This window comes from Chiloscyllium plagiosum, chromosome 11 (genome assembly GCF_004010195.1).
Source record: "Chiloscyllium plagiosum isolate BGI_BamShark_2017 chromosome 11, ASM401019v2, whole genome shotgun sequence".
NCBI classification, from domain to species: domain Eukaryota; kingdom Metazoa; phylum Chordata; class Chondrichthyes; order Orectolobiformes; family Hemiscylliidae; genus Chiloscyllium; species Chiloscyllium plagiosum.
Genome location: NC_057720.1, coordinates 24,410,414 through 24,434,792, shown reverse-complemented (window position 1 = coordinate 24,434,792; position 24,379 = coordinate 24,410,414). Strand labels below are relative to the sequence as shown.

The following is a 24,379-nucleotide window of genomic DNA, read 5'->3' as shown; positions in this document are numbered from 1 at the left end:
AATCTTATACGTCTCAATCAGGTCCCCTCTCAGTCTTCTAAACTCAAGTGTATATAAGCCCAGTTCACTCCAATCTTTCAACATAAGATAGTCCCACCATTCCAGGAATTGACCTCGTGAACCTACGCTACACTCCCTCAATAGCCAGAATGTCTTTCCTCAAACTTGGAGACCAGAACTGCACACAATATGCCAGGTGCGGTCTCACCAGGGCCCTATACAGCGGCAGAAGAACATCTTTGCTTCTATACTTAATCCCTCTTGTTATGAAGGCCAGCATGCTATTAGCCTTCTTCACTACCTGCTGTACCTGCATGCTTACCTCCATTGACTGGTGTAAAAGAACATCCAGATCTCTTTGTACTGCCCCTCTACCTAACTTTACTCCATTTAGATAGTGATCTGCCTTCCTGTTCTTGCCACCAAAGTGGATAACCATACATTTATCCACATTAAACTGCATCTGCCATGCATCTGTCCACTCACCTAACCAGTCCAGGTCACCCTGTAATCTCCTAACATTCTCCTCACATTTCACCCTGCCACCCAGCTTTGTATCATCAGCAAATTTGCTAATGTTACTATTAATACCATCTTCTATATCATTAATATATATTGTAAAAAGCTGCGGTTCCAGCACTGATCCCAGAGGTACCCCACTGGTCACCGCCTGCCTTTCCAAAAGGGAGCCGTTTATCACTACTCTTTGCTTCCTGTCAGCCAACCAATTTTCAATCCAAGTCAGTACTTTGCCTCCAATACCATGTGCCCTAATTTTGCTCACTAACCCTCTATGTAGGACTTTATCAAAGGCTTTCTGAAAGTCTAGGTACACTACATCCACTGGATCTCCCTTGTCCATCTTCAGAATTACATCCTCAAAAAATTCCATAAGATTAGTCAAGCATGATTTCACCTTCATAAATCCATGCTGACTCTGACCTATCCTATTACTGCTATCCAGATGTGTTGTAATTTCATCCTTTATAATTGACTCCAGCATCTTTCCCACCAATGAGGTCAGACTAACTGGTCTATAATTTCCTGCTTTCTCTCTCGCTCCTTTCTTAAAAAGTGGTACAACAGTAGCCACTCTCCAATCCGCAGGAACTGATCCTGAATCTATCGAACTCTGGAAAATAATCATCAACGCATCCACGATTTCTAGAGCCACCCCTTCAGTACCCTGGGATGTAGACCATCAGGCCTCAGGGACTTATCAGCCTTCAGACCTAACTCCTGTATGTCTCCACTATTTCCTCAGCCAACTCCCTCAGAACTCTAGGATGTAGCCCATCAGGGCCATAAGATTTGTCAATATTTAGACCTTTGATTTTTTTCTAGCTTTTTCTCTTTTGTAATGGATATCATACTCAACTCTGTGCCCGGCTCTCCTTAATTCTTGGGATATTACTCATGTCTTCCACTATGAAGATTGACATAAAGTACTAATCAAGTTCTTCAGCTATTTCCTTATCTCCCATCACTAGTCTTCCCTCATCAATTTGGAGCGGTCCAATTTCTACTTTTGCCTCTCGTTTGTTTCTTATGTATGGAAAGAAACTTTTACTGTCATTTCTTATATTACTAGCTAGCTTACCTTCATATTTGATCCTCTCCTTCCTTATTTCTCTCATTGTTATCCTCTGTTTGTTTTTGTAGTCTTCCCAATCTTCTGTTCCCAATGCTCTTGGCCACTTTATAGGCTCTCTCCTTTTCTTTGATATATTTCCTGATTTCTTTTGTCAGCCATGGCTGTCTAATCTTCTCCACCCCAGATAATCTTTCTTTTCTTTGAGATGAACCTCAATAATGTGTTCTCAATTACACGCAGAAACTCATGCCATTGTTGCTCTACTGTCTTCCTCACTGGACTCTGCTTCCAGTTGATTTTCGCCAGTTCCTCTCTCATGCCCCTGTAATTACCTTTATTTAACTAGAACACCATTACATCCAATTTTGCCTTCTCTCCTTCAAACTGCAGACAACTCTACCACATTATGATTGCTGCCTCCTAAGTGTTCCCTTACTTTAAGATCTTTTATAAAGGAGGAGAAAGTGAGGTCTGCAGATGCTGGAGATCAGAGCTGGAAATGTGTTGCTGGAAAAGCGCAGCAGGTCAGGCAGCATCCAGGGAACAGGAGAATCGACGTTTCGGGCATAAGCCCTTCTTCAGGAATGGGGAAAGTTTGTCCAGCAGGCTAAGATAAAAGGTAGGGAGGAGGGACTTGGGGGAGGGGCGCCGCCCCTCCCCCAAGTCCCTCCTCCCTACCTTTTATCTTAGCCTGCTGGACAAACTTTCCCCATTCCTGAAGAAGGGCTTATGCCCGAAACGTCGATTCTCCTGTTCCCTGGATGCTGCCTGATCTTTTATAAAGTCTGGTTCATTATATAGCACTAAGTCCAGAATAGCCTGCTGCCTTGTGGGCTCCATCACACGCTGTTCCAAAAAGCCATCCTGTAAGCATTCCATGAATTCCCTTTCTTTGGATCCACCCAGACCATTTGCATATTGAAGTCTCCTATGATCAACATGACCTTGCCTTTCTGACATGCCCTATTTCCTAGTACATCTTGTGCCCCTGGTCCTGACCACTGCTGGGAGGGTTGTACATAACTCCCATTATGGTCAAGTCAAGACAAAACTAATGGCCCTGATCAGTTTTCACATAAATTTAGCATAAACTCTACTTTAATACCACAGGTATCCAGCTGGGTACTTAGCCACTTGCCTTCTTGTAAATGATGTATCTAGTTCACTGTTCGAAATGACTTTCTGACATGATCTTTTTTAAAAAAGCCTTTACAGCAATGTCCAAAATTCATCTGTCTCTATTTTAAAATCCAAATACTAAATGTCAATAATATATGGTATAATACACCTTTTATCAAAACCTTTTAAATCACAGATTCGTCTAAAGTAACAGAATGGCCTCCTCCTGCTTCTTATTCATTTGTTGAGACATAAATAGCTGAGAAAGACAGAAACTAGAGAAAATGTGGAAAATGGGAGATATGGAAAATGTAGGGAGCAAGATTGAAATTAAAAGAGATTTAAAATCAATGTTTGAAGCCATTCAGATTACTATTCCAACATGAAGTGCATGGTACTTTCAAGAATGATGACATGTTGTTCTTGACATTGAATTGAGTTCCATAGACATTGGCAGAGAGGTTGGTGACCTCTCAACAGCATATGAAGAGTTTTAAGATACCTGGGGTAGAACATTTGTACCCTTACATATTGTATCATAAAATATTAATATTCCAATACATTATGACATTAGACCATTCAACTCACAAAGTTAGACCTCAACATTTGGGACAGACTTCAAATTACTGCAAAATATTTACTTAGTAAATTGTTGCTACATTCTTAGATTTGAGAGCTCATTGTTTTTCGGTGTTGTAAATATCAGTAGTAATCATGGCTAATTCATTGTCTTCAATAAAAAAAACACTAAATGCTGGGAGCTGAAATACTCAGCATGCCAATCAGAATCCAAAACAATAGGGGCAACATGGTGGCTCAGTGGTTAGCACTGCTTCCTCACAGCGCCTGGGTCCCAGGTTCAATTCAACGTTCTCCCCGTATCTATGTAGGTTTCCTCCCACATTCCAAAGATGTGCAGGTCAGGTGAATTGGCCATGCTAAATTGTCCATAGTTATTAGGTACATTAGTCAGAGGGGGTTGGGTTACTCTTCTGAGGGTCGGTGTGGACTTGTTGGGCCAAAGGGCCTGTTTCCACACTGTAGGGAATCTAATCAGTGGAGGCTGGGACATTGGGTGTTTTCAAGGCAGAGATCAATTAAATTAAGGGCTACGGGGAGAGTGCAGGTAAGTAGAATTGAAACACCCATCAGCCATGATCAAATGGCGGAGTGGACTCGATGGGCCAAATGGCCTTACTTCCACTCCTATGTCTTATGGTCTCAACATTTTGGGTGTACACTGCTCAGCAGAACTGAGAAATGTGGAAGTTGAAAAAGTTGGAATAACAGAGAACAAAAGGGGAAGGGAAGAAATATTTACTCAAGTCCTAAAGATAAAAGACCTGTAAATTGTGAAGTAGAAAATTTAAATAATCTTGTTTATTTAATTGACTGGTCTAGAAAATGTCCTAACATGGGATTCTCACAATGCAGTTTAGCACTATGCACTCTGCTAATAGAAAAAATACTTTGTCATTTTTGCCTGTTTCTTATTATACAGATTTAAAAGAGCTGCAATCCATACTTCGTCTCATAGTTCCACAAGCGTATTGATCTATCTACCGAACTGGTGGCAACAAGGGGTTTTCGAATGCAGATATCCAAGCCTGTGATGACATTGGAGTGGAACGATTGACAGAGAAATTCAAAATGTGTCAGCTCACTCTGTTAAAAATAAGACAAAATAGATCTGAAGATATGCAAAACAATGGATTAAATACACAGTCAAATATCACTGTAGCTTGAATAAGACAAGATATGATGCAGAACTAAATTTTCAGGTCGGAACTTAATTTTTGTGAATTTGTCCTGAAGAAAGGTTATGAGACTCAAAATGTTTTCTCTCTACAGATTATGTCAGACCCGCTGAGTTTCTCCAGCAATTTCTGTTTTAATTTTGTTTTTAAATCACTCATGGTATTTGGGTGACAGTGGCTAGGCCATCATCCCTAATTGCTCTTGAGAATGATATTGAGTCATATTCCTGAAAAGCTGCAACATTTGACATATAGATATATAGACACTATTGTTAGGAAAGCAGTTCTAGGACAAATAACTAAAAAGAAAGGGTAATTGTCAACAAACAATAAGAGCCTCGCTCTTTTATTTTTTACATCCAAAGATGTTATCACACACAACCAAACAATTTTCCCATCACCATATCACCTGGACCATCGCCAATTAGAAGTGTTTGTGCAAAGCATTATAGGCAAAGCCAACTACCAAAAGTGAGAGGGGGATACGGAGAGTGGGGAGGGACCAAATCAAAACAGAGCTGGAGAGGGAGATAAAGGATTGTATCCACCTCGCAGTGCCCACCTCGCTCTAAAGGCATCAACATCATTGGTGGACAACGTGCTGTCCATTTTCAAGGACACCTGGGAATGAATGTTGGCACAGAAGATGGCTAGACAGTCAGCAAAAATGACCCCCTCCACAGCCCACTGCCTGGACCTGTTAATAGCCAATTTGGTCAAGCCTAAGAGCAGACCCATGAGGAGGTCCTCTGACTTGCATACACCCCTCTGCATTAGATACCTAAAGTTCAGGAGCTTGGGGCTGAAGTGCAACAAAAAGCACAACAAAAGATTTTCCCAATAAGTTTAAAATGGGGAGGTGCAATCATCCACAACCACAAGAAACTAGGGCTTGAAAAATGATTAATATATTTTCAATCAACTGTGGAGCCATTCTGATTGACCCTTTGTTGCATTACTAACACTGACACTCTAGAACATGAGCCTGTATTTTAGAATACTTGTCAAGGAGCATTACCACTACGTCACTGCCTCCAGTTAATATACTCCAATGCAGATCTATGTTACAACTATCAAGTCAAAAGATTGTGGTCTATTATACAATCTTGCAAATATTGAACAAAGGCTTGTGGTTTATTGTAAATTTAGTCTTGATTTCTGCTCCAGGTTTGTAGGACAACAAGACCATAAGAAAAGGAATAGGAGTAGGACATTGGCATCTCAACCCTGCTCTGCTACTCAATAGAATTATGGCTGATCTAACATTTCTCAGATCCATTTTTATGCAATTTCCCAATAAGCCTTGATTCGCCTACAATCAAGATCAAGAATCTATCTCAGCCTTAAACATATACAAGGAATCTTCCCCCATAGCTCTCTCAAAAGTCACACAACCCACTGAGCAAAGAAATTCTTCTTCATCTCAGTCTTAAACTGGCATCCCTCTATTCTGAGACCATGCCCTCTGGTCCTAGACTCCCCCATGAGGGGAAACATCCTCTCAGCATTTATCCTGTCAAGAATCCTGTATGTTTCAATGAGATCATCTCTCATTTATCCAAACTCCAGTGAGTAGAGTCTAACCTGTTCAGCATGTGCTCATACAACAATCCTTCCACATCAAGGATCATCCTAGTGAATCTTAACTGAACAGCATCCAATGAAATGATATATTTCCTTAAACAAGGGGAGAAAACCTCTTCACATTACTCCAGATGTGGTGTCACCGACACTTTGTACAGTTGCCGTAAGACTTCCCTACTCTTCACTACATAGGACACCCGCACCAACCAACCCAACCGCCCCGTGGCCAAACATTTCAACTCCCCCTCCCACTCCACCAAGGACATACAGGTCCTGGGCTCCTCCATTGCCACACACTAACCACCCAACGCCTGGAGGAAGATCATCTCATTTTCCGGCTTTGGACCCTTCAACTACATGGCATAATGTGGAAATTCACTAGTTTCCTCACTTCCCCTCCCCCTACATTATGTAGTTCCAACCTTCCATCTCAGCACCGCCCTGATGACCTGTCCTATGTGTCCATCTTCCTTCCCACCTATCGGCTCCACCTTCCTCCATCACCATTACCCTCACCTCCAGCTACCTATCGCACTCTCAGCTGTCTTCCCCTCAGACCTATCCCTCCTGCCATTTATCTCTCCACCCCCTTTGCTCAGTAGCCTAATTCCTGATGAAGGGTCCTTGCCCAAAACATCGATTCTCCTGTTCCTCGGATGCTGCCTGACCTGCTGTGCTTTTCCAGCACCACACTTTTGACTCTGATCTCCAACATCTGCAGCCCAAACTTTTTCTCCACTTGTATACTCCAACCCTCTTGACATAAGGGCCAACATTTCATTAGCCTTCCTGATTACCTGCTGCACCTGTGTGCTAGCTTTCTGTGTTACATGCACAAGTAACTTCAAGCCCCTTTGTGGTGCAGCTTTATGCAGTTTTTCTTCATTTAAATAACATCTTGTTCTTCCAAAATGAATGACTTTGCATTTTCACACATCATATCCCATTTGCTGACTTTTTGCCCACTTATGTAACCTGTTTGTTATTAGAATGTTTCTGTTTATTAAGTTTTCATTTCATGTTAATCATGCTAATTCCTAAAATGCTCAAGGCAGTGCTCACCTTACTTATTTCAGCAGAAGATAATGTGATGCTGTACAATTGGTTCTTATTTGTACTAGCAATTAGCGCTTCCTCTGAGGGACTAAGACAAAGAGTTGAAATCTCTTGCTGTTCTGCATGGGATGGATCTGTGCTGTATGGATCCTGTGGAATCTGGTGGGCAACACAGAATAGGATTTCAGCCAAAAAGGTGATGGTAAGGAAAAGGCACACATATAATTTAAAAACTTTTTCACAAACTATGCTCAAAACGATATTGATCAACAGAAAAGGAAACATCATCTTTAGTGTCTCCTGGAGAGTTCCACCACCTGCATGCTTCCCTTCAAGTCACATATATCTTCCTGAACTGGAATTATATTGCCATAAAGTCAATATCCTGGAATTCCCATCTCCCATCTACATCATATAGATTGTAGGAATTCAAGAAGGTAACTCAGTATCACCACCTCAGTGGCAGTTAAAGATGTCAATAAATGGTGAGTCATTGCCATTGATGTCCCATCATGTGAACAAATACAAAATAAAGAGAAGGCAGTAACCTGGATCTTGTAAAAGATTAAACTTCCTTTTGCTGATGGAAGACCTGGAAATGAGTTACCTTCCAAAACATTGTCATGCCTAAAACTGACTGATTGATGGCAATGTTAAGAGTTGTCATCTTGTATATCACATTACAGGACGTGTAGTGGTAGATGCTTATTCTCAAACAGTTCTAAATAATCCTGCAAGCCAATGACCTAATCAAATGTTTCAACAATATTACTGGGTATTGTTGTTGAACAGAGAGACCTCAGGGTTCTTAGAAAGTTGCATTCTTAGAAAGTATGTTTCACTGCTCAGACCATTGAGTGTAAGAATTGAAGCATCATGTTGATGTTGTCCAGGACATTGGTGTGGCCATGATTTGGAGTACTGTGAACAGTTCTGGTTGCCCAGTTATAGGAAGGATATTCTGGAGAAGGTTTCAGAAAAGATTTACCAGGATGTTTCTGGGTATAGATAAGGTGAATGGCAGGTATCTTTTCCCTAGGATGGGGGATTTCAAGACTATGGGGCAATTTTTAAGGTAGGAGGAAGAAGATTTAAAAGGGACCTGAGGGGCAACTTTTTCACACAGAGGGTAGTTGTGTGTGGAATGAACTGCCAGAGGAAGTGGTAGATGCAGGTATTTAAAACATTTGGACAAGTACATTGATAGGAAAGATTTAGAGAGATATGGGACAAATGCAAGCAAGTGGGACTAGTTTAGTTTGGGAAACTTGGTCGGCAAAGCCGAGGTGGACTAAACGGTCTGTTTCTGTGCTGCATGACGCTATGTTTACCTGAGTCATCTGTCACCAAACAATGCCTAAGCTCACTAGGACAAGGATGTAGGCTATGCCTTAAGGGACAAAATATATGTCTTCCTTTTTGGACAAATGTAAACTCTATGTGCATGAATTTCTCAGAATCTAGATTCGAGACCCTGAACAGATGTTAGTCATAATGTAGTTACTTACTAAACTAATTTCTGACAACTTCTGGAAATGCTATTTTTCAAAATAAAACTCTTCACTTCTTTGATGGTTAGAAATAATTCAGTGGATTTGAAATAAAAGCATAAAAGTGAATAATTTTGCAGGGTTTTTTAACCAATTTACTTTATGTATATTCTACTTTAAACTATTGTTCAATGTACACTGGCTAATAATGTCTAAATAAGTGAAATAGCTTTACATCATAAAAATTTGAGTACTGAACAGAACTACTGGATCAACCTTAACAGGCAAACTTTACCTCAGTTGTTTCAGATATTAAGAGGAAGAAATGTGCATGTATTATGTAACTAAGCTTACCCTGGGGGCACTTGTCAGAAGAATACTGTACTGTCAGACTCAAAGGTGTATGCAGTGCTGTCCCCAGAGAATTGATGTAAAATTGCAGAATAAACTTATGCCCAGGGTCCCCAGTGTTCTATACAGTTTATGTTACAATCAGTGAATAATCAAAATACAGGATTTTGCTAGTCGCCTGATAGCAAGATCACGGTTTACAGAGCTGTTGTGGTTGGCGCCTATATGGCTCTGAGATGTGGACTGTCTACAGCAGACACTTCAAACACTGCAGCAGTACCACCAATGCTGCCAGATTCCGCGAATCTGCTCGGAAGAGAAATGCACCAACACCAGTATCCTTGACGAGGCCAACATCCTCAGCATCGAGGCACTGACCACCCTAGATTGGCTACGATGGGTTCAGAACATCATCCGCATGACTGACGCGAGACTCCCCATGCAGGTGCTCTATTCCCAACTTTGAACTGGCAGGTGAGCCCCAGGTGGGAGAGGAAGTGCTTCAGCGATACTCTCAAAGCCTCAATAGTGAAGTGCGGCATTCTCACAGACACGTGGGAATCACTAGTCTAAGACCGTCCAAAATGGAGCAGGAGCCTCTGGGAAGGCATCAAGAACCTCAAGACTTGGCATCGGGAAAAAAAATGGAAGCCAGGGGAAAACAGCGAAAGGACCATGCTGTCATACTAATGCCCTATCCATCTCTTCCCGTGACCACCACCTGCCCCAAGTATAACAGAACTTGTGGCAGCCACATCAGTCTATACAGCCACTTACAGACTCACCCTGAGATTGGAAGAGTGTCATCCTCATCTGCGAGTGACTACCAATAATGATGATGATCATCATCATTGATAAACAGGTGTGACTGAATAACAAGAGTGTATGGCATTATGAAATAAATCAATCAAAATTGCAACAGTTGAGATGGTGAATTTCAAGTATTAATTAAAATGGATTGAAGAGCCACTCCTTGTTGCCATATTAAGTGACAATAGCTGTGGGCAGAATCTATACCACAAAATATCAGTACCTATTCAACTCATTTATGTACCTTATATTTTCACTTCAAATTTCCACTGTTAATTTCTAAAATTTACTCCCTACTACATAAAGAGCTTCCAAATGCCTTTGAATCTTCTCAGTGCGGGAGACTATTACTGCTTTAAATACACGACAATTATTATTCAATATTTATTATTACAAGTATTATTTCAGTCTCGTCTAATGAAGAACTCACCCTAATTACCCTTGTTTTTTTAAAGGTATCCTTCTCTTCTCCTCTTTCAAACATATACACAACACCAGGTCCAGCAGAGCAAATAAACCCTTTGGAATAAATTGTTATTGCTGTCACTTTAGCTTGAGGAGGTGGAGGTGGAGGCATGTGGCTGATAGAGGGAGACTTTCTGTTAAGGTAGCAACATCAAAGACATTACATGAAATAATTTATTTAATTTTTATAATTCTAATACACAACTTAAAACATTGGTTATACATTCTCCAAGAGGAATACTGCATTGCTAATAGCACATGTTGACTCAATTTGCACAAAATATTTGATATAAGCAACTGATTTATTGCATACAAAATTCCAGAAGTTCAGCAGGTCGTCCTGGCTCAGTTAAATGTAATTATAAATTCATTGATTAAAATGTTTTTACACTGAAATAGTAGCCATTTTCCCTCTGGTATTTTGTTTCCTTACACAAAGTGCCATCTCAAATCAATTTGTTTAATCCATGATTGACTTTGTCACATCAGTACCCTTGCAAGTTCCCTTACCGTTTTATATTTGAACCAAGGTTCCAAAAAGGAAATGTTCATAGGAACAAGACAATTTCCTCCCAAAGTAAGTAAAGCTTCAAAGTGGAAATGCCAGTAGAATGGGATTAAGAGGTTAAGAAATAAAGGCTATTTGTTGTATGTTTTACAATGATGAATGTGATGGCAATGATAGAGCTAAATGGATGACAAAAGAAGAAAGGGAAAGGGAAAGAAGAGAATGAAAGATGTTGGGATAAATTGTTATTGCTGTCACTTTAGCATTTAACTGGCTGAAAGGTAAGGAGAAAAAGGAAAAACTAGCTATTGTTGATGGGAAAACAATAAGAATGAACTGAAAGGAATTGGTGAGGGAGTAAGGGTGCAAGAACACTTGAAGGAGGAGTGTAGGCATCTTCAGCATTATGGGTATTCTTTGATTCTATGAAATGAAGTACAGGATAAACTCTAAGTTGTGTAGGTGTGGAAAATTAGCATAAATTCTAGGTAGGAGGCTGTAAAAGAAAGTTGTGGTGGCTGTCAACACAAACTCTGGGGAGTGGGAACACCAGGATAAATTCAAGGGGGGAGGAGAATAGAAATCAGCTTAAATTCTGAGGCAATGGGGATTCTAGATGTGAGCAGGGATTAAGTATCAGCATGAACTTCAGGAGGGTCAACGCTCATCAGCATGACCTCAAGGAGTGGACAAACAATCCATTTGTATTATTTTGAAGGTTCCATGGTTACAGGAGAGAGAGAGAGAGGTGAAGTGATGAATTGTTTTGCCATGATGTTCTAACATGTTATGGGCCAGGATTGATGGGTCAGAATACTTGAAGGAGGAGTGTAGGCATCTTCAGCATTATGGGTATTCTTTGATTCTATGAAATGAAGTACAGGATAAACTCTAAGTTGTGCAGGTGTGGATGGGGCGGCACGGTGGCGCAGTGATTAGCACTGCTGCCTTACAGCGCCAGAGACCCGGGTTCAATTCCCGCCTCACTGTGTAGAGTTTGCACGTTCTCCCCGTGTCTGCGTGGGTTTCCTCCGGGTGCTCCGGTTTCCTCCCACAGTCCAAAGATGTGTAGGTCAGGTGAATTGCCCATACTAAATTGCCCATAGTGTTAGGTAAAGGGTAAATGTAGGGGTATGGGTGGGTTGCGCTTCGGCGGGTCGGTGTGGACTTGTTGGGCCGAAGGGCCTGTTTCCACACTGTAATCTAATCTAATCTAATCTAATACTGTTTTCCTGACAGTCAATTTCTATATTCTTATTAGTAATTGATTTCCACATAAATCATGACTTTACAAAGAGCTGTATGCCAGAGTTGAAGATTTGTCTTAATACCCTCCATGTTCGGATCTCAAAAAATAATGACAGATTCAAACTTAGGTTGCAGAAGGCCACTCTATTTGTAACAACTGGCTTCATTAATTTTTATTGACTTGAGCTGTAATCATTACAATCAATGAGAGCACTGGATGTCAATTTGTAGTCTATTAAAAGCTAAACTTTTTGTAGTAAGTAGCAACAATATAGTAAGACAAAATGCCAATATAGTAACACAAAACACATAAGCACATTTGATCTTAATTAGCACACCTTTTGCTGTGGTTTTGCCTGGAGGAAAGAAAATGCTAATATGTTTAAAGTCATCAATGCAAATCACAGGATTGTGAATGGATGGAAAGCTGTGAGTAAGAAATTTGTGGACCATCAGATCTTTTTGCTATATTTGCTTATTTCAGATGTTTCCAACATTAAGCCAGTTTCTTACAATAATAGCAAAGTTTATTTAGATAGCCTTTTTAGGTTTTTTTTATTCACAGAACAAGAAATAACTGAGAATACATTAATATTTAGAAAGGATCACCCACCCAAAACAAAGAACTATTGAGAAAATACAGCAAGTTATATTAGGGACTGTATTGTCTCCACTTATACTGTACCTGATTTCTAGCACTATTGAATACTCCCAGCGTAATTCAGCTAACTCAAACAGGTAAAGTTTTCCTGTGTCAGTGCCAACAATGATGTGATCCTCTGGCATCCATGCATGTGCGAGAAAGTTCTGGAGCTCAAACTTTTGGAAGTTTGTTTGTTTGAGGTTTCCATCAGAATATCGCAAGAGTTTTAAAACGCCATCCCCAACCACACATATCTGTGTATTATCTTGAGGGTTAAAGCTGATCTAATATAGGAAAGAAAATTACAAGATTGTGTATGCAGCACACTCCAGGAATCTCAATGATGTCTGTGATGTATTAAACAGACTGTACTGTACTGTTTGGAAGGAGGGGAAACGTAATAATTACTGGAACCAGTTGCAGTCATGAAAGTGATATTATATTCCTGTTTTTATGCAAATACATTAATTCCTGAAGAAAGAATCAAAGGAATATTAGCTAATGAAGGAAACTGAATAAAAATAAGTGTAGAGAAAGGATAATAAATTACTCTACAAAATAAAACACTATACATCCACCACTCTTACCTTGTTCAATTTTCAATAGATCTGAAGGTAAGAATGTAAAACAACACAGAGAACATGTTAAGCTGCACCCACACCAACTCACTAGTTACTGAAGGCCAGTACCTAGCATAGGTTAATTAGCAGTGGGAAATAGTTGTTCACACCCTCACCATTTTTCTCATTTTGCTTGTTATTTTTATATCCAAACTTCTCAATAGATGTATGCAACTTAATCGGAAATAATGACAACTGGGGGAGGTAGAAGCATCTGACCGAACATATACACATGCGTGAAATGATTAAAGTTGAGTAAATAAATTCCATCTCTCACTCTAACTCTAACCCATCAGAACACTTTCTGAAACCTTATTCATTCACAGTTCTATCCTAGACATGCCCACAACCAGGATTTAAAAATTATATAAGGTACAGTGTATAAGATCTTTTCTTTTCCTATTTGTTAACAGCTACTTTTGAGCAGCATTATTAAGGGTAGGCATTAATTTAACTTATAATCCACATACATAAACGCTATATCTTCTTGAAGACCAGTTAAATTTTCCTGCAAATGAGGATGAGGAGAAACAGGCATCAGGAGAGAAAAAGCAAGCATTTAAGCGTATTAATTATTCTGACTTAATCATGAACTGGTAGGCAATGAAAAATACACTTGATTTCACCATGTTACATATTAAAATCACGGTTACAGCACAGAAGGAGGCCATCTGGTCCATAATATCCACAAGGGCTTTCAACAAGTGTTTATCTCCATTTTCTGAGAAACATGATTGAATCTACCTCCACCGCACTCTCAGGCAGTGTATTTTAGGTCCTAAGTCCCCCACTCTGCAACAATGTTGTTTCTTTCAAATCACCTTTGGTTCTTTTGTCATTCACCTTAGATTGGGGTCCTCTGGTTCTCAAACTTTATACAAATGGGAGTAGTTTCTCCCCACCTCTAGACAACTCATGATTATGAGCATCACTATTAAATCTCCTTTCAACCTTCTCGAAGAACAGTCTTACCAGTTCAATTTAGCTTGCACTTCCACCCACAAAGTGGACAATTCTTTGTTAATTTTCCCCATCACCCACCTTAAGAAACGAAGACCTATAAATAGCGACGCAGGACCTACCACCAGTGCTTCACTGGAGACTCTCACTTATGATGTTACCTAGTCATGGTGACGAAACATCTGAAAACAAATCTTCCAGCTCAGTGAGCTAACTTACATACATATCACCAACCTGAGCTACAAATCTTCTCAAAAATTGTTAACATAAATTCCTCTTAATTTATATTATAATGGATTTGCCTTTATAAGCCTGTCTTGCTACAGTCACATCCTTCCATTAATCATGTGACCGTGTCTTCCAGCTCCTCAGTCTGGAATGTATTGAAACTTCCATGCTGCAATTAGTTTGGCTTTCAAATTATGTAATGTCTCAACTTGGATGGATATTACCATTTACTACGCAAAGGTAGATCAAAATCCTAAAATTCCCTACCTAGCAGAGCATAGAGTGCCGCAATTCATATTAATTTAATATTAAGGACAAATAGAAACAGGCATTCTTAGACTAAGCCTGTTCTGAACAATATTTTTTTAAGAGTTTGATTTCAACTGTACATACATTAAAATCAATTAATTATGTAAAGAAAGGATTTGAAGGTGCCGGTGTTGGACTGGGATGGACAAAGTTAAAAATCACACAACACCAGATTATAGTTCAACAGGTTTATTTGGAAGCACTAGTTTTCGAAGGGCTGCTTCTTCATCAGGTGGCTGACAACTACCTGATGAAGAAGCAGCGCTTCGAAAGCTAGTGTGTCCAAATAAAGCTGTTGGACTATAACTTGGTATTGTGTGATTTTTAACTATATATAGGATTATAACATTAAACTAGAAACTAGTTCACAATTATTCCATAATAGCTCTGATTCACATGTTAGATGGAATTGAATGCCCTCCCTGTACAGGTTTGCATTGGGAATATTTAATCAGGCAAGATCGACCTCATCACCTTCCCGTTTCAGGACCAACTACATTCATGGTGGAAAAGCTTGTGAATGTCCAACATAATGCCAATTAAGACCCCAAAGTAAGCAAGTGATGCCCACTAAGGGTTTCCTCCCCCTGCCACCAGCATCAACCCAGCAGCAGATGGTGGACTAATCGACCAGAGAGCGTGAAAAGTAAAAATTATCTGGGTTTGTTTGCAGGCATCTGGGGGTGGGTAGAGAGAAAGGTGGGTACATGTCATTGGTGTCCCTCATTGACAGGTTTCAGTGCCTGATCAAGGGAATCAGAATCAGGATTGGCATGACAACCAAGAGCCACCACTCTCCCTCGCTGCCAATTTCCTCCCCACCCCTCCCTCTGACCATACCACATGGTCTGCCTCATGCTACCAATCTGCTGTGGCCTGGGTCCTTTGGCAGTCAGAGCCTCAGGTAGTTGGGCTATCAGCAGCAGCCACTGTTTCTCCCTGGTGCTGCTGCCAAGCAATGAAGACATGCTTCAGCAGGCAGGTCTACCTGATTGGCACTTAAATTGGCAGGCTTCTTAAAAGAAAATAGCTCGCCACTTGACATCTGCTACACTCATCTGCTACACTGTGTTGGGTCTACCCTCAAGTTTCAAACTTTTCACTCAGGGTGAAGATTACACAGACCAGGGTGGAAACAACAGAAAACCTCCTGACTTCAATGTCACAGGACATTGGTGATTTTATCTCTACGGTTTCATTCACATGTGGACAGGCGTCCAATGTCAGACAATAAGCATTAGGAGCCTCTCAAAATATGAGCAAGAATTTCCATGGTGGCCTTTTCTCCGAGATTCTAATTAGGAAGAGGAAAAGGAATGATTACATTAATTATTTGAATTTAGTTTTACTCATTTTTTTACAGTAGTTCAAATATAGTGGAAAATATTTAATACATGGTCAAGGCTATTTGAGAAGAGTTAGATTTTGCATTTCACCAAACCTTTCTTCCTACTTTCTAATTTCTAATTATTTTAACATTTTTCACAAAAGTATTATAAAAGCACACAGCACTGATATGAATGCCTTTAGATACTTGATCCAAATGCATCATCCAAAATCCTAATGTAAATTGGAAGTCTTGTTTTGGTCAACTTCTAAAGAAATGAGAAATGATGGTGGTTGAAAGTAACGTGACAGAATTAACAATGATTACCTGATAAATAGGGTTTGTGTTCGTGGTAGTTTTCATAACACCAATGATTTTCTGTTTCTTCCATAGCCAATAAATCAGTGTCCAATCCGGTTTCCCAGATTGCGCAATCAGGTATTTGGAGTCTGGTGAGAAGGCAATACTGACAAACTCTTGGGCGTGAAGATCATTGACACTTAGTGACTTTTTCTTTCTGCTTTGATCGTGCTGTACATCATATATAGTCACTGTGGCTTTTTCACCCTTTTCAGAAACGGCCAGATATCGGTGATTGGGGCTAAATGCAAGAGCCAACATCCCTTGGCTTTTTTCAGCACCTGCGTTCAATAGTATGGCATATATATAGGTTATTAATTAATGTCTTTAAAACTGGTAGAAACATGTTGGCATGTGACATGACCATATCATAAGTAAAATCCTGCATTTTCTTTGTTGGAGAGAGGAAAATTGGATGTATTAATATAGAATGTTCCAGAAGCAAATATATACGAGTGTAATACAAAACTTGACTGCAGATTATTTCATGTAAATCTTCTAGTAAGCTTTCAATGTCATTTGGATCATCTGGAAAAGGTTCAGCAGAAGGGAGCAGCTTTGAATGGCAAGTCAGTAGTTAAGCCATTCCTCTGGCAATTCCCCTCGAGCCTTGTTTCAAAACCATTAGAGCTGGTAAATTAGGGATGAATCACAAAAAGCTAGCATACAAGTTCAGTGGGAAATAGGGCAGGCAAGTGGAATGCCGGCCTTTATTTCAAAAGGAATGGAGTATAAAAGTAGGAAGCAAAAACAGAAATTGCTCGAAAAGTTTAACAGGTCAGGCAGCATCTGTGGAGAGAAATCAATGTTAACATTTTGGGTTGAGTGACTGTTCCTCAGAACCATCACTTGACCCAAAACATTAACTCTGATTTCTCTCCACAGATGCTGCCGGACCCGCTGCTTTTGCAGCAACTTCTGTCTTTGTTTCTGATATACAGCATCCACACACCTGGAATACTGTGAACAGTTTGGGTTCCCTTGCCTAAGAAAAGATATACTGACACTACAGGCAGTCTAGAGAAGGTATACTTGGTTGATCCTGGGTATGGAGACATTTTATTGGGAGATCAAGCAGGTTGGGCTTGTACTTGTTGGAGTTTGGAAGAATGAAAGGCTTTATTGAAACATACACGATTCTTAGGGAGCCTGACAGGGTCAGTTGGCGAAGTTGATGCCCCTGAGGGAGAGTAGAAGCAAAGGGCATAATCTCAGATTTAGAGGTCCCCCATTTAAGACATAGATGAGAAACAATGTTTTCTCTCAGAGAGTAGTCAATCTGTAGATTTTCTTTTACCACAGAGAACTATCAATGCTGGGTTGTTGAGCATTTTCAAGGATAGGGTAGAAAAATTTTTAATCTCTGAGGAAATTAAGGACTATATGGATAAAGAATGAAAAGGGAGGAGAGGATTATTAGATCAACCACAGCCACCCACAAGTCTCTTTGGACATCCACAATATTTAAATTCTACTATCTAGATGGTACCTTTACATATATGTTTTTCAGTCCAAAATGGATGAATTCACACTTGCTTACATTGAACACCACCTGCCACAGTTTTGTCCACTCATTTAATCTTTCATCTGCACCATCTATAATGGGGACACCACTGACATCCTGCCCATTTGAGTACCTGTGCATCATTCATACCTTCTGTCATCTGCTACTCAGCCAATTTCCCAGCCAGGTCAGTCATTTGCCTCAATTCCATGGGCTTCGACCTTAGTTGACAGTATCTTATATGGGACTTCGTCAAATGTTTTCTGAAAGTCCACATAAACAACATCCACAGACATTCCTCTGTCAACTACCTTAGTCACCTCTTCAAAAAAATCCATTAAGGATTGTCAAGCATGACCTACCTATCATGAATCCATGCTGGCTCTCTCTGAATAACTGAAAATTGATTATCTCAACATTGATTATAGACTCCAACAATTTTCCCACCACAAATGTTAGGTTAACAGGTCTACAATTTCTTGATTTCCTCTTTTACCCATCTGTGTGGACAAGTTGGACCAAAGAGTCTGTTCCTGCGCTATTTGCTCTATGACTCTATTTGCCATGTCCCAACCTAGCAGGATAATTCCTATATCTCAAGAACGCTGAAAGATCCAGAGTAAAGGAATTTATTTGTGCTTCCCTACTTCCCTTAATACTCTCAAATGGAAATTATCAGGTCCAAGAGATTTGTCACTCTTTAAATCTATTATATTTCCTCATGACTGACATTTTATTTATGTTAATTTTATTCAATCTCTATTCCTGATCCACTACTAATTTCCTCAGGACATCTGGCAAGCTATCCTCTTCAGTATCAGCAGATACTGAGGCAAAATAATTATTCAACACGACTTTCAGTTCCCCATAGTCATTAATAATACACCTACTTTCGGTCTTTAGTGGCCCAAAATTGCTCCTGACCACCTGCTTTCCCTTTATGTAACTATAAAATTTCTTCTTATTAATTTTGATGTCACTGGCAAGTTTCCTTTCATAATACCTTTTAGGAGCTCTTATAAGCTGTTTTGTGGCCCTTTGCTGTCAGTCGGACCTGTGCTTCCAAGTGCTTTCTTTGAGTTTTATGCTGCCCTGACCTCTTTAGTTGTCCTTTAGTTATCTCTTTGGCTGTTTTTTTCCTGTGAAGTGGAACTTTCTCTCTCAGAGGTACAAACTGGTTTTGATTTGTGTTAAATGTTTCTTTAAACATCCTCCACTCTTCTTCAGTTTTTTTGCCCATTAGCAGATTTTCCCAGTTTACTACAAATGGTCTCTTTTTCATCTTGTTACCTAAATCCAAAACTCTAGTAGCTGACTCATGTGTTTTTGCTTTTGCTATGTTGAACTCGATCATGTTATGATCACTGTTTGACAAATGTTTATGCACAGTTAGGTTCCTAATGAAATCTGGCTCATTAATCATTACTAAATGCAATATTGTTTATCTCTTGTTGAGTCCAGAGCATATTGCTGTAGGAAATTATCCCGGACACACTTCAGAAATTCACTACCTTTTTGACAAGTACTTGTCCGCTTCTCCTAATTTCTATTAAAATTAAAATTCTCCATGAATACTACACACTTGCTTAATGTCTGTATTTACACAATCTAGCATTTCAGAGCTATTACCAGGTCTGTATACAATATCTGTTACCATTTTAGATCTTTTACTGTTCCTTAGATCCACTCATATCATCTCCTCTGAATGCTTTCCCCTCATTATATCCTCCCTGACCACTGAAATAACTCAACAAGATCATGGCTAATCAGGCCCAACTCTCAACTTCCCTTTCATGTCAGCTCATCATAAATAACTCTCATCTCTCCAAAAAGTCAAAATATATCATCTTTAAATACTTTCAGTGATCTAGTCTCCCACAACTCTCGAAGGTCAAGTTCCAGGCATTTACAAACCTCTGCAAGAAGGAATTCAATTGAATCACTTATGTTCCTTTATATTGTAACTAGGTCCTCTAGTTCAAGATTCCCCAATTAGTGGAAACAACTTCTCAACTTCTACCTTGTTATCCATCTCAGAACCTTGCATGTTCAATAAGATCATCCCTCATTCTTCTAAACTCTAATGAATGAAGGCCTAACCTCTTTAGTAATTCCTGATAAGCCAATCCCTCCATCCCAACAATCAGCCTAGTGAATTTCTTTTGAATGGCCCCCAATTCCAGTACAACCTTTCTTAAATACAGAGATGAAAACTGAACACAGTTGCAAATGCAGCTCCACCAACACCCTGTAGTTATAGGAAGACTTGCCTATTTTTTAAAACTCTAACCCTCTAACAATGAAATTCAAAATTCACATTGCTTTCTGAATTATTTGCTGCATGCTAAGCTTTTGTATTTCATGCACAAGACCATCCAGTTCTCTCTCCACTGAACATTCTTTTGGAATCTGTCTCCAATTAAATAATAATCTGCTTTAATTCTTCCTTCCAGAGTGGATGACCTCATAATTCCATATGTTTAACTCCATACGCCAACACTTTGCCCAGCCACTCAACTTATCTATATCTCCTTGCAAATTCCTTATGTCCTTATCAAAACATGCCCTCCCACCTATTTTTGGATTGTCAGCAAATTTGGGTACATTTCACTCTGCTCTATCCTCCAATTCACTATTATAGATAGCAAATAATTAAGACCCTCGGAACGACCCTTGTGGGATTAATTTTGCCTTTTCAATATGAAAAAGACCCATTATTCCCAACTCTCTGCCATCTGTTTGTTAACCAATCCTCAATTCATCTTAATTGTTTACCCTTAATACTGTAACCTCTTATCTTGCGAAATAACCTTCATGTGGCACCTTACTGAATCCTTCTGAAAATTGAAACACACTATACCTACTGATTTGACCTTTATGACCTGAGCTTGTTAGACCCTCAAAGAACTCAAGCAAATTTGTCAAACATGACTTCGCTTTCACAAAACCATGTTTACAGTATTTAATTGTATTAAGCTTTAGTAGAAGACCTAATATTTTTTCCTGAATAATGGATTGGAGCATTTTTCCAACTGCAGATGTTATAGCAACTGGTCTCCTGCTTTCTGTCTCCCTCCCTTCTTCAACAAGAGACATTTTCCAATCTACAGGAATCCTTCTGCAATCCAGTGAATTCTGGAATGTCTTCATAATCTCTGCAGCCATTTCCTTCAAAATACTTTGATGTGAGTCATCAAGTCCTAGTGACTTTCTGCCATTAGTTTGTCAAGTACTTTGTTCCTCATGATACAGACTGTTACGAGATCCTTCCTCCCATTAGCAGCTTTTTTTTGCCTGTTATTTCTGGGATGTTTAGTGTCCTCTAGCATACAGTCCTATGCAAAATAATGGTCTAAGTTATCTGCCATTTCCTTGTTCGATTTTAATTCTCTCATTGCATCCTTCAAGGAGCCCACATTTACTTTAGTTCCTCACTTTCTGTTCATATACCTGTAGAAGCTGCTATTGTTTGTTTTTATATTTCTTACCAAGTTATTTTCATTATCAATTTTCTCCCTATTTATTAGATTTTTGGTCATCTGCTGCTGGTTCTTGAAAGATTCCAGACCCTCTAGCCTACCACTAATTTTCACCACTCTGTGTACCTTGGTTTTGATTGGATATTCTCTTTGACCAAGTTTGTTGACCATAGATGTTCCATCCTCCTCAGCAAGTCTTTCTTTTTGACTAGAATAAATTTTTGATGAGCTTTGGGTGGCAAGGTGGCTCAGTGTTGAGCACTGCTGCTTCACAGCACCAGGGATCCAGGTTCAATTCCAACCTCAGGCAACTGTCTGTGTGGAGTTTGTACATTCTCCCCATGTCTGCATGGGTTTCCTCCAGGTGCTCTGGTTTCCTCCCACAGTCCAAAGATATGCAGATCAAGTGAATTGGCCATGCTAAACTGCCCGTAATGTTAGGTGCATTAGTTAGGGGAATGGGTCTGGGTAGGTTGCTCTTCGGAGAGTTGGTGTGTACTTGTTGGGCCAAAGGGCCTGTTTCCACATTGTAGGGAATCTAATCTAATCTTTATGAAATATCTGCTTAAACATCTACCACTGCTCATCCACTAACTTTACCCTTAGTCTATTTTCCCAGCCTACTTTAGATAACTCTTTCTTCATACCTCTTTAATTGCCATTATTTAACTTGAGGACACGGATTTGAGACCTGGGTTGCTCCCCCTCAAACTGAATTCTACCATGTTATGATCATTTCCCTTGACAGAATTCTTAACTACAAAATCTCTTATGAATCCTACCTCGTTTCACATTGCTTGATCTAAAACAGCCTGTCCTGGGGTGGCTCTGAAAACAATTACGTGATTGTACATTTAGCAAGTGGAAGAGAAAATATAGAGCCCATGCATGACGTAAAATTGCTGGAATTGTTGATTGATAAATAAACCAAGACTACAATTCTGCAAATACTTGAAGAAAACCCATCAAGTTGTCATCTGAGCCATAACTGGAAGTTCCCTATCAGGATAAACATCATCCTGACTTTGAAATTTATCATCATTCCATTGACCTGCCCCTATATCAAAATTCTGGAACTCCCTTCTGTGGAGTTTCCTCCTACCCTCCCAACTGTGCGTGGCATGGTGGCTCAGTGGTTAGCACTGCTACCTCACAGCACCAGGGACCCGGGTTCAAATCTCACCTTGGGTGACTGTCTGTGTGAAGCTTGCACATTCTCCCTGAGTCTGCATAGGTTTCCTCCTGGTGCTTTGGTTTCCTCCCACAATCCAAAGATGTACAAGTCAGGTGAATTGGCCATGCTAAATTGTCCACAGTGTTAGGTACATTAGTCAGGGGGGAATGGGGTTGGTGTGGACTTGTTGGGCTGAATGGCCTGTTTCCACACTGTAGGGAATCTAATCTTCCTTAGAGCCCATTGGGTGTGTCTACACCACATAGATATCAAAGTTCCAGAAGGCAGTTTAACATCAACCTTTTAAGGGCCTTTAGAGATGGACAATAATTTGCACATGCAGCCACCGATGCCCACATTCCCATGAATGATTTTTTTAAAAAATAGGACTTTCACTTTTTTGTATCTATTACAAAGGTTACATTTGTGCACAATTAATGAGCCATTCTTGTACTAGATAAAAAGTCTTACCTGGAATGAATTTCTGCCATTTCTGGTCAACATTGTAACGCACACAGCTGCTTCCAGCTGGGTAAATTATGCTTTGATCATCAAAATACAAAACATTATTAACAACAGAGGCTTGTAACCCAAAAATATGATTGGCCTGAACCAGTGGTGTAGTCATAGTGAATCGATAAGTAGAGCTCCCCTTTTCAAGACTATTTTTCTCTTTCAATTTTTTTTCTTCGTCTTACTCATAAACCACATGTTCATATCTCCAACATGGCATCTCACTCATGTATATTCTCTGGGTCTTTGATTTTTATATACTAAGTAGCCTTCACACACAATCTTACACTTTTTTTTTAACCAACTGTCACTTTTCCTGCATAGTCTATGCCTCTCTAATACTTAGCTTGTGGCCCTCCCTAACATGCCCTGTCAGTCCAACTCATGTTTTCATATATTTTCTGATGTGGTTTGTGCCTGTTATAAAGTCTCTAACATTATTTCTGCCTGACTGACTCTTTCGAACACTGAACTCTATTTCAGGGTTTATTCACTCAAGTATACTGTGCCCCATTTTAGCACAATGACTCTGCCACTGTGAATATGGTTCTCAGTTTGCTTTCTCTACACCTATCATTCTTTCTTTCTGTGACTCTTTTTAATCACCATCTCACTCTATCACATTCTCTTAATATTCTTGCTCCAGTATGTGCTCGCTCTCTAACACTGTGTCCCCCTCACGTCACTTTGTGTGACTCTCCCTCTCTATCACTCTCCCCTCCCTATCACTCTCTGTCTCTATCAATCTGCTTGATTATATCTCTCTCTCCCTTTATCACTTTCTCTCTATCAATATATTTGTTTCTAGCTATCTCTCCTCACTATCACTCTCCTTGTCTGTGTCTGTCTCTATCTCTATCACTCTCTCTCTCTCTCTATCACACTTTCTCTCTATCACTCTCTCTCTGTCTAGCTCTCCACCTCTCCCTGACCTTTCCTGATCTCCTTTCCCTGAACAGACACACGTTATTTTTCTCTTTGTCCGCTGACCGACACCATTCTCCCTCCCTCTCTCTCTCTCTCTCACTCCCTCACACTCTCTAAATCTGCCTCGTTGTTGTAAATAACGCTGTTACCATGGACACCGGCCGGAAACCAGCTGCAAATAACCGGAAATGGGTGCTACTGGAATTGTCGGGGATGTAGTTCAGAGCTGAGCGGGGTTGGGGGAAGTGGATAAATCATTGCCTGGGGGAGGGGGAGGTGGTAATGGTAATTCACTGTCTGTGGAGGGGGAGGTGGTAATTTACTATCAGGGGAGGGGCAGGTGGTGGTAATTC

General features: G+C 39.9%; 1 protein-coding gene across 2 annotated transcripts in view; it reads right to left on the bottom strand.

The window, feature by feature from the left end:
• Positions 1-24,140, bottom strand: part of cfap57 (cilia and flagella associated protein 57) — an 85,236-nt gene extending 61,096 nt beyond the window's left edge. The window contains exons 1-6 of one of the 2 annotated variants that reach the window (XM_043698897.1): positions 23,058-24,140; positions 16,397-16,710; positions 12,668-12,909; positions 10,192-10,360; positions 7,117-7,269; positions 4,239-4,378 (exon numbers count right to left, since the gene is read on the bottom strand). In XM_043698897.1, coding sequence (XP_043554832.1) covers positions 4,239-4,378; positions 7,117-7,269; positions 10,192-10,360; positions 12,668-12,909; positions 16,397-16,710; positions 23,058-23,214 — 1,175 coding nt within the window. In that variant the 5' untranslated portion in view covers positions 23,215-24,140. The remainder of the gene's footprint in view (positions 1-4,238; positions 4,379-7,116; positions 7,270-10,191; positions 10,361-12,667; positions 12,910-16,396; positions 16,711-23,057) is intronic. The other variant, XM_043698898.1, reaches the window with a different exon arrangement.
• Positions 24,141-24,379: the final 239 nt, after the last annotated feature.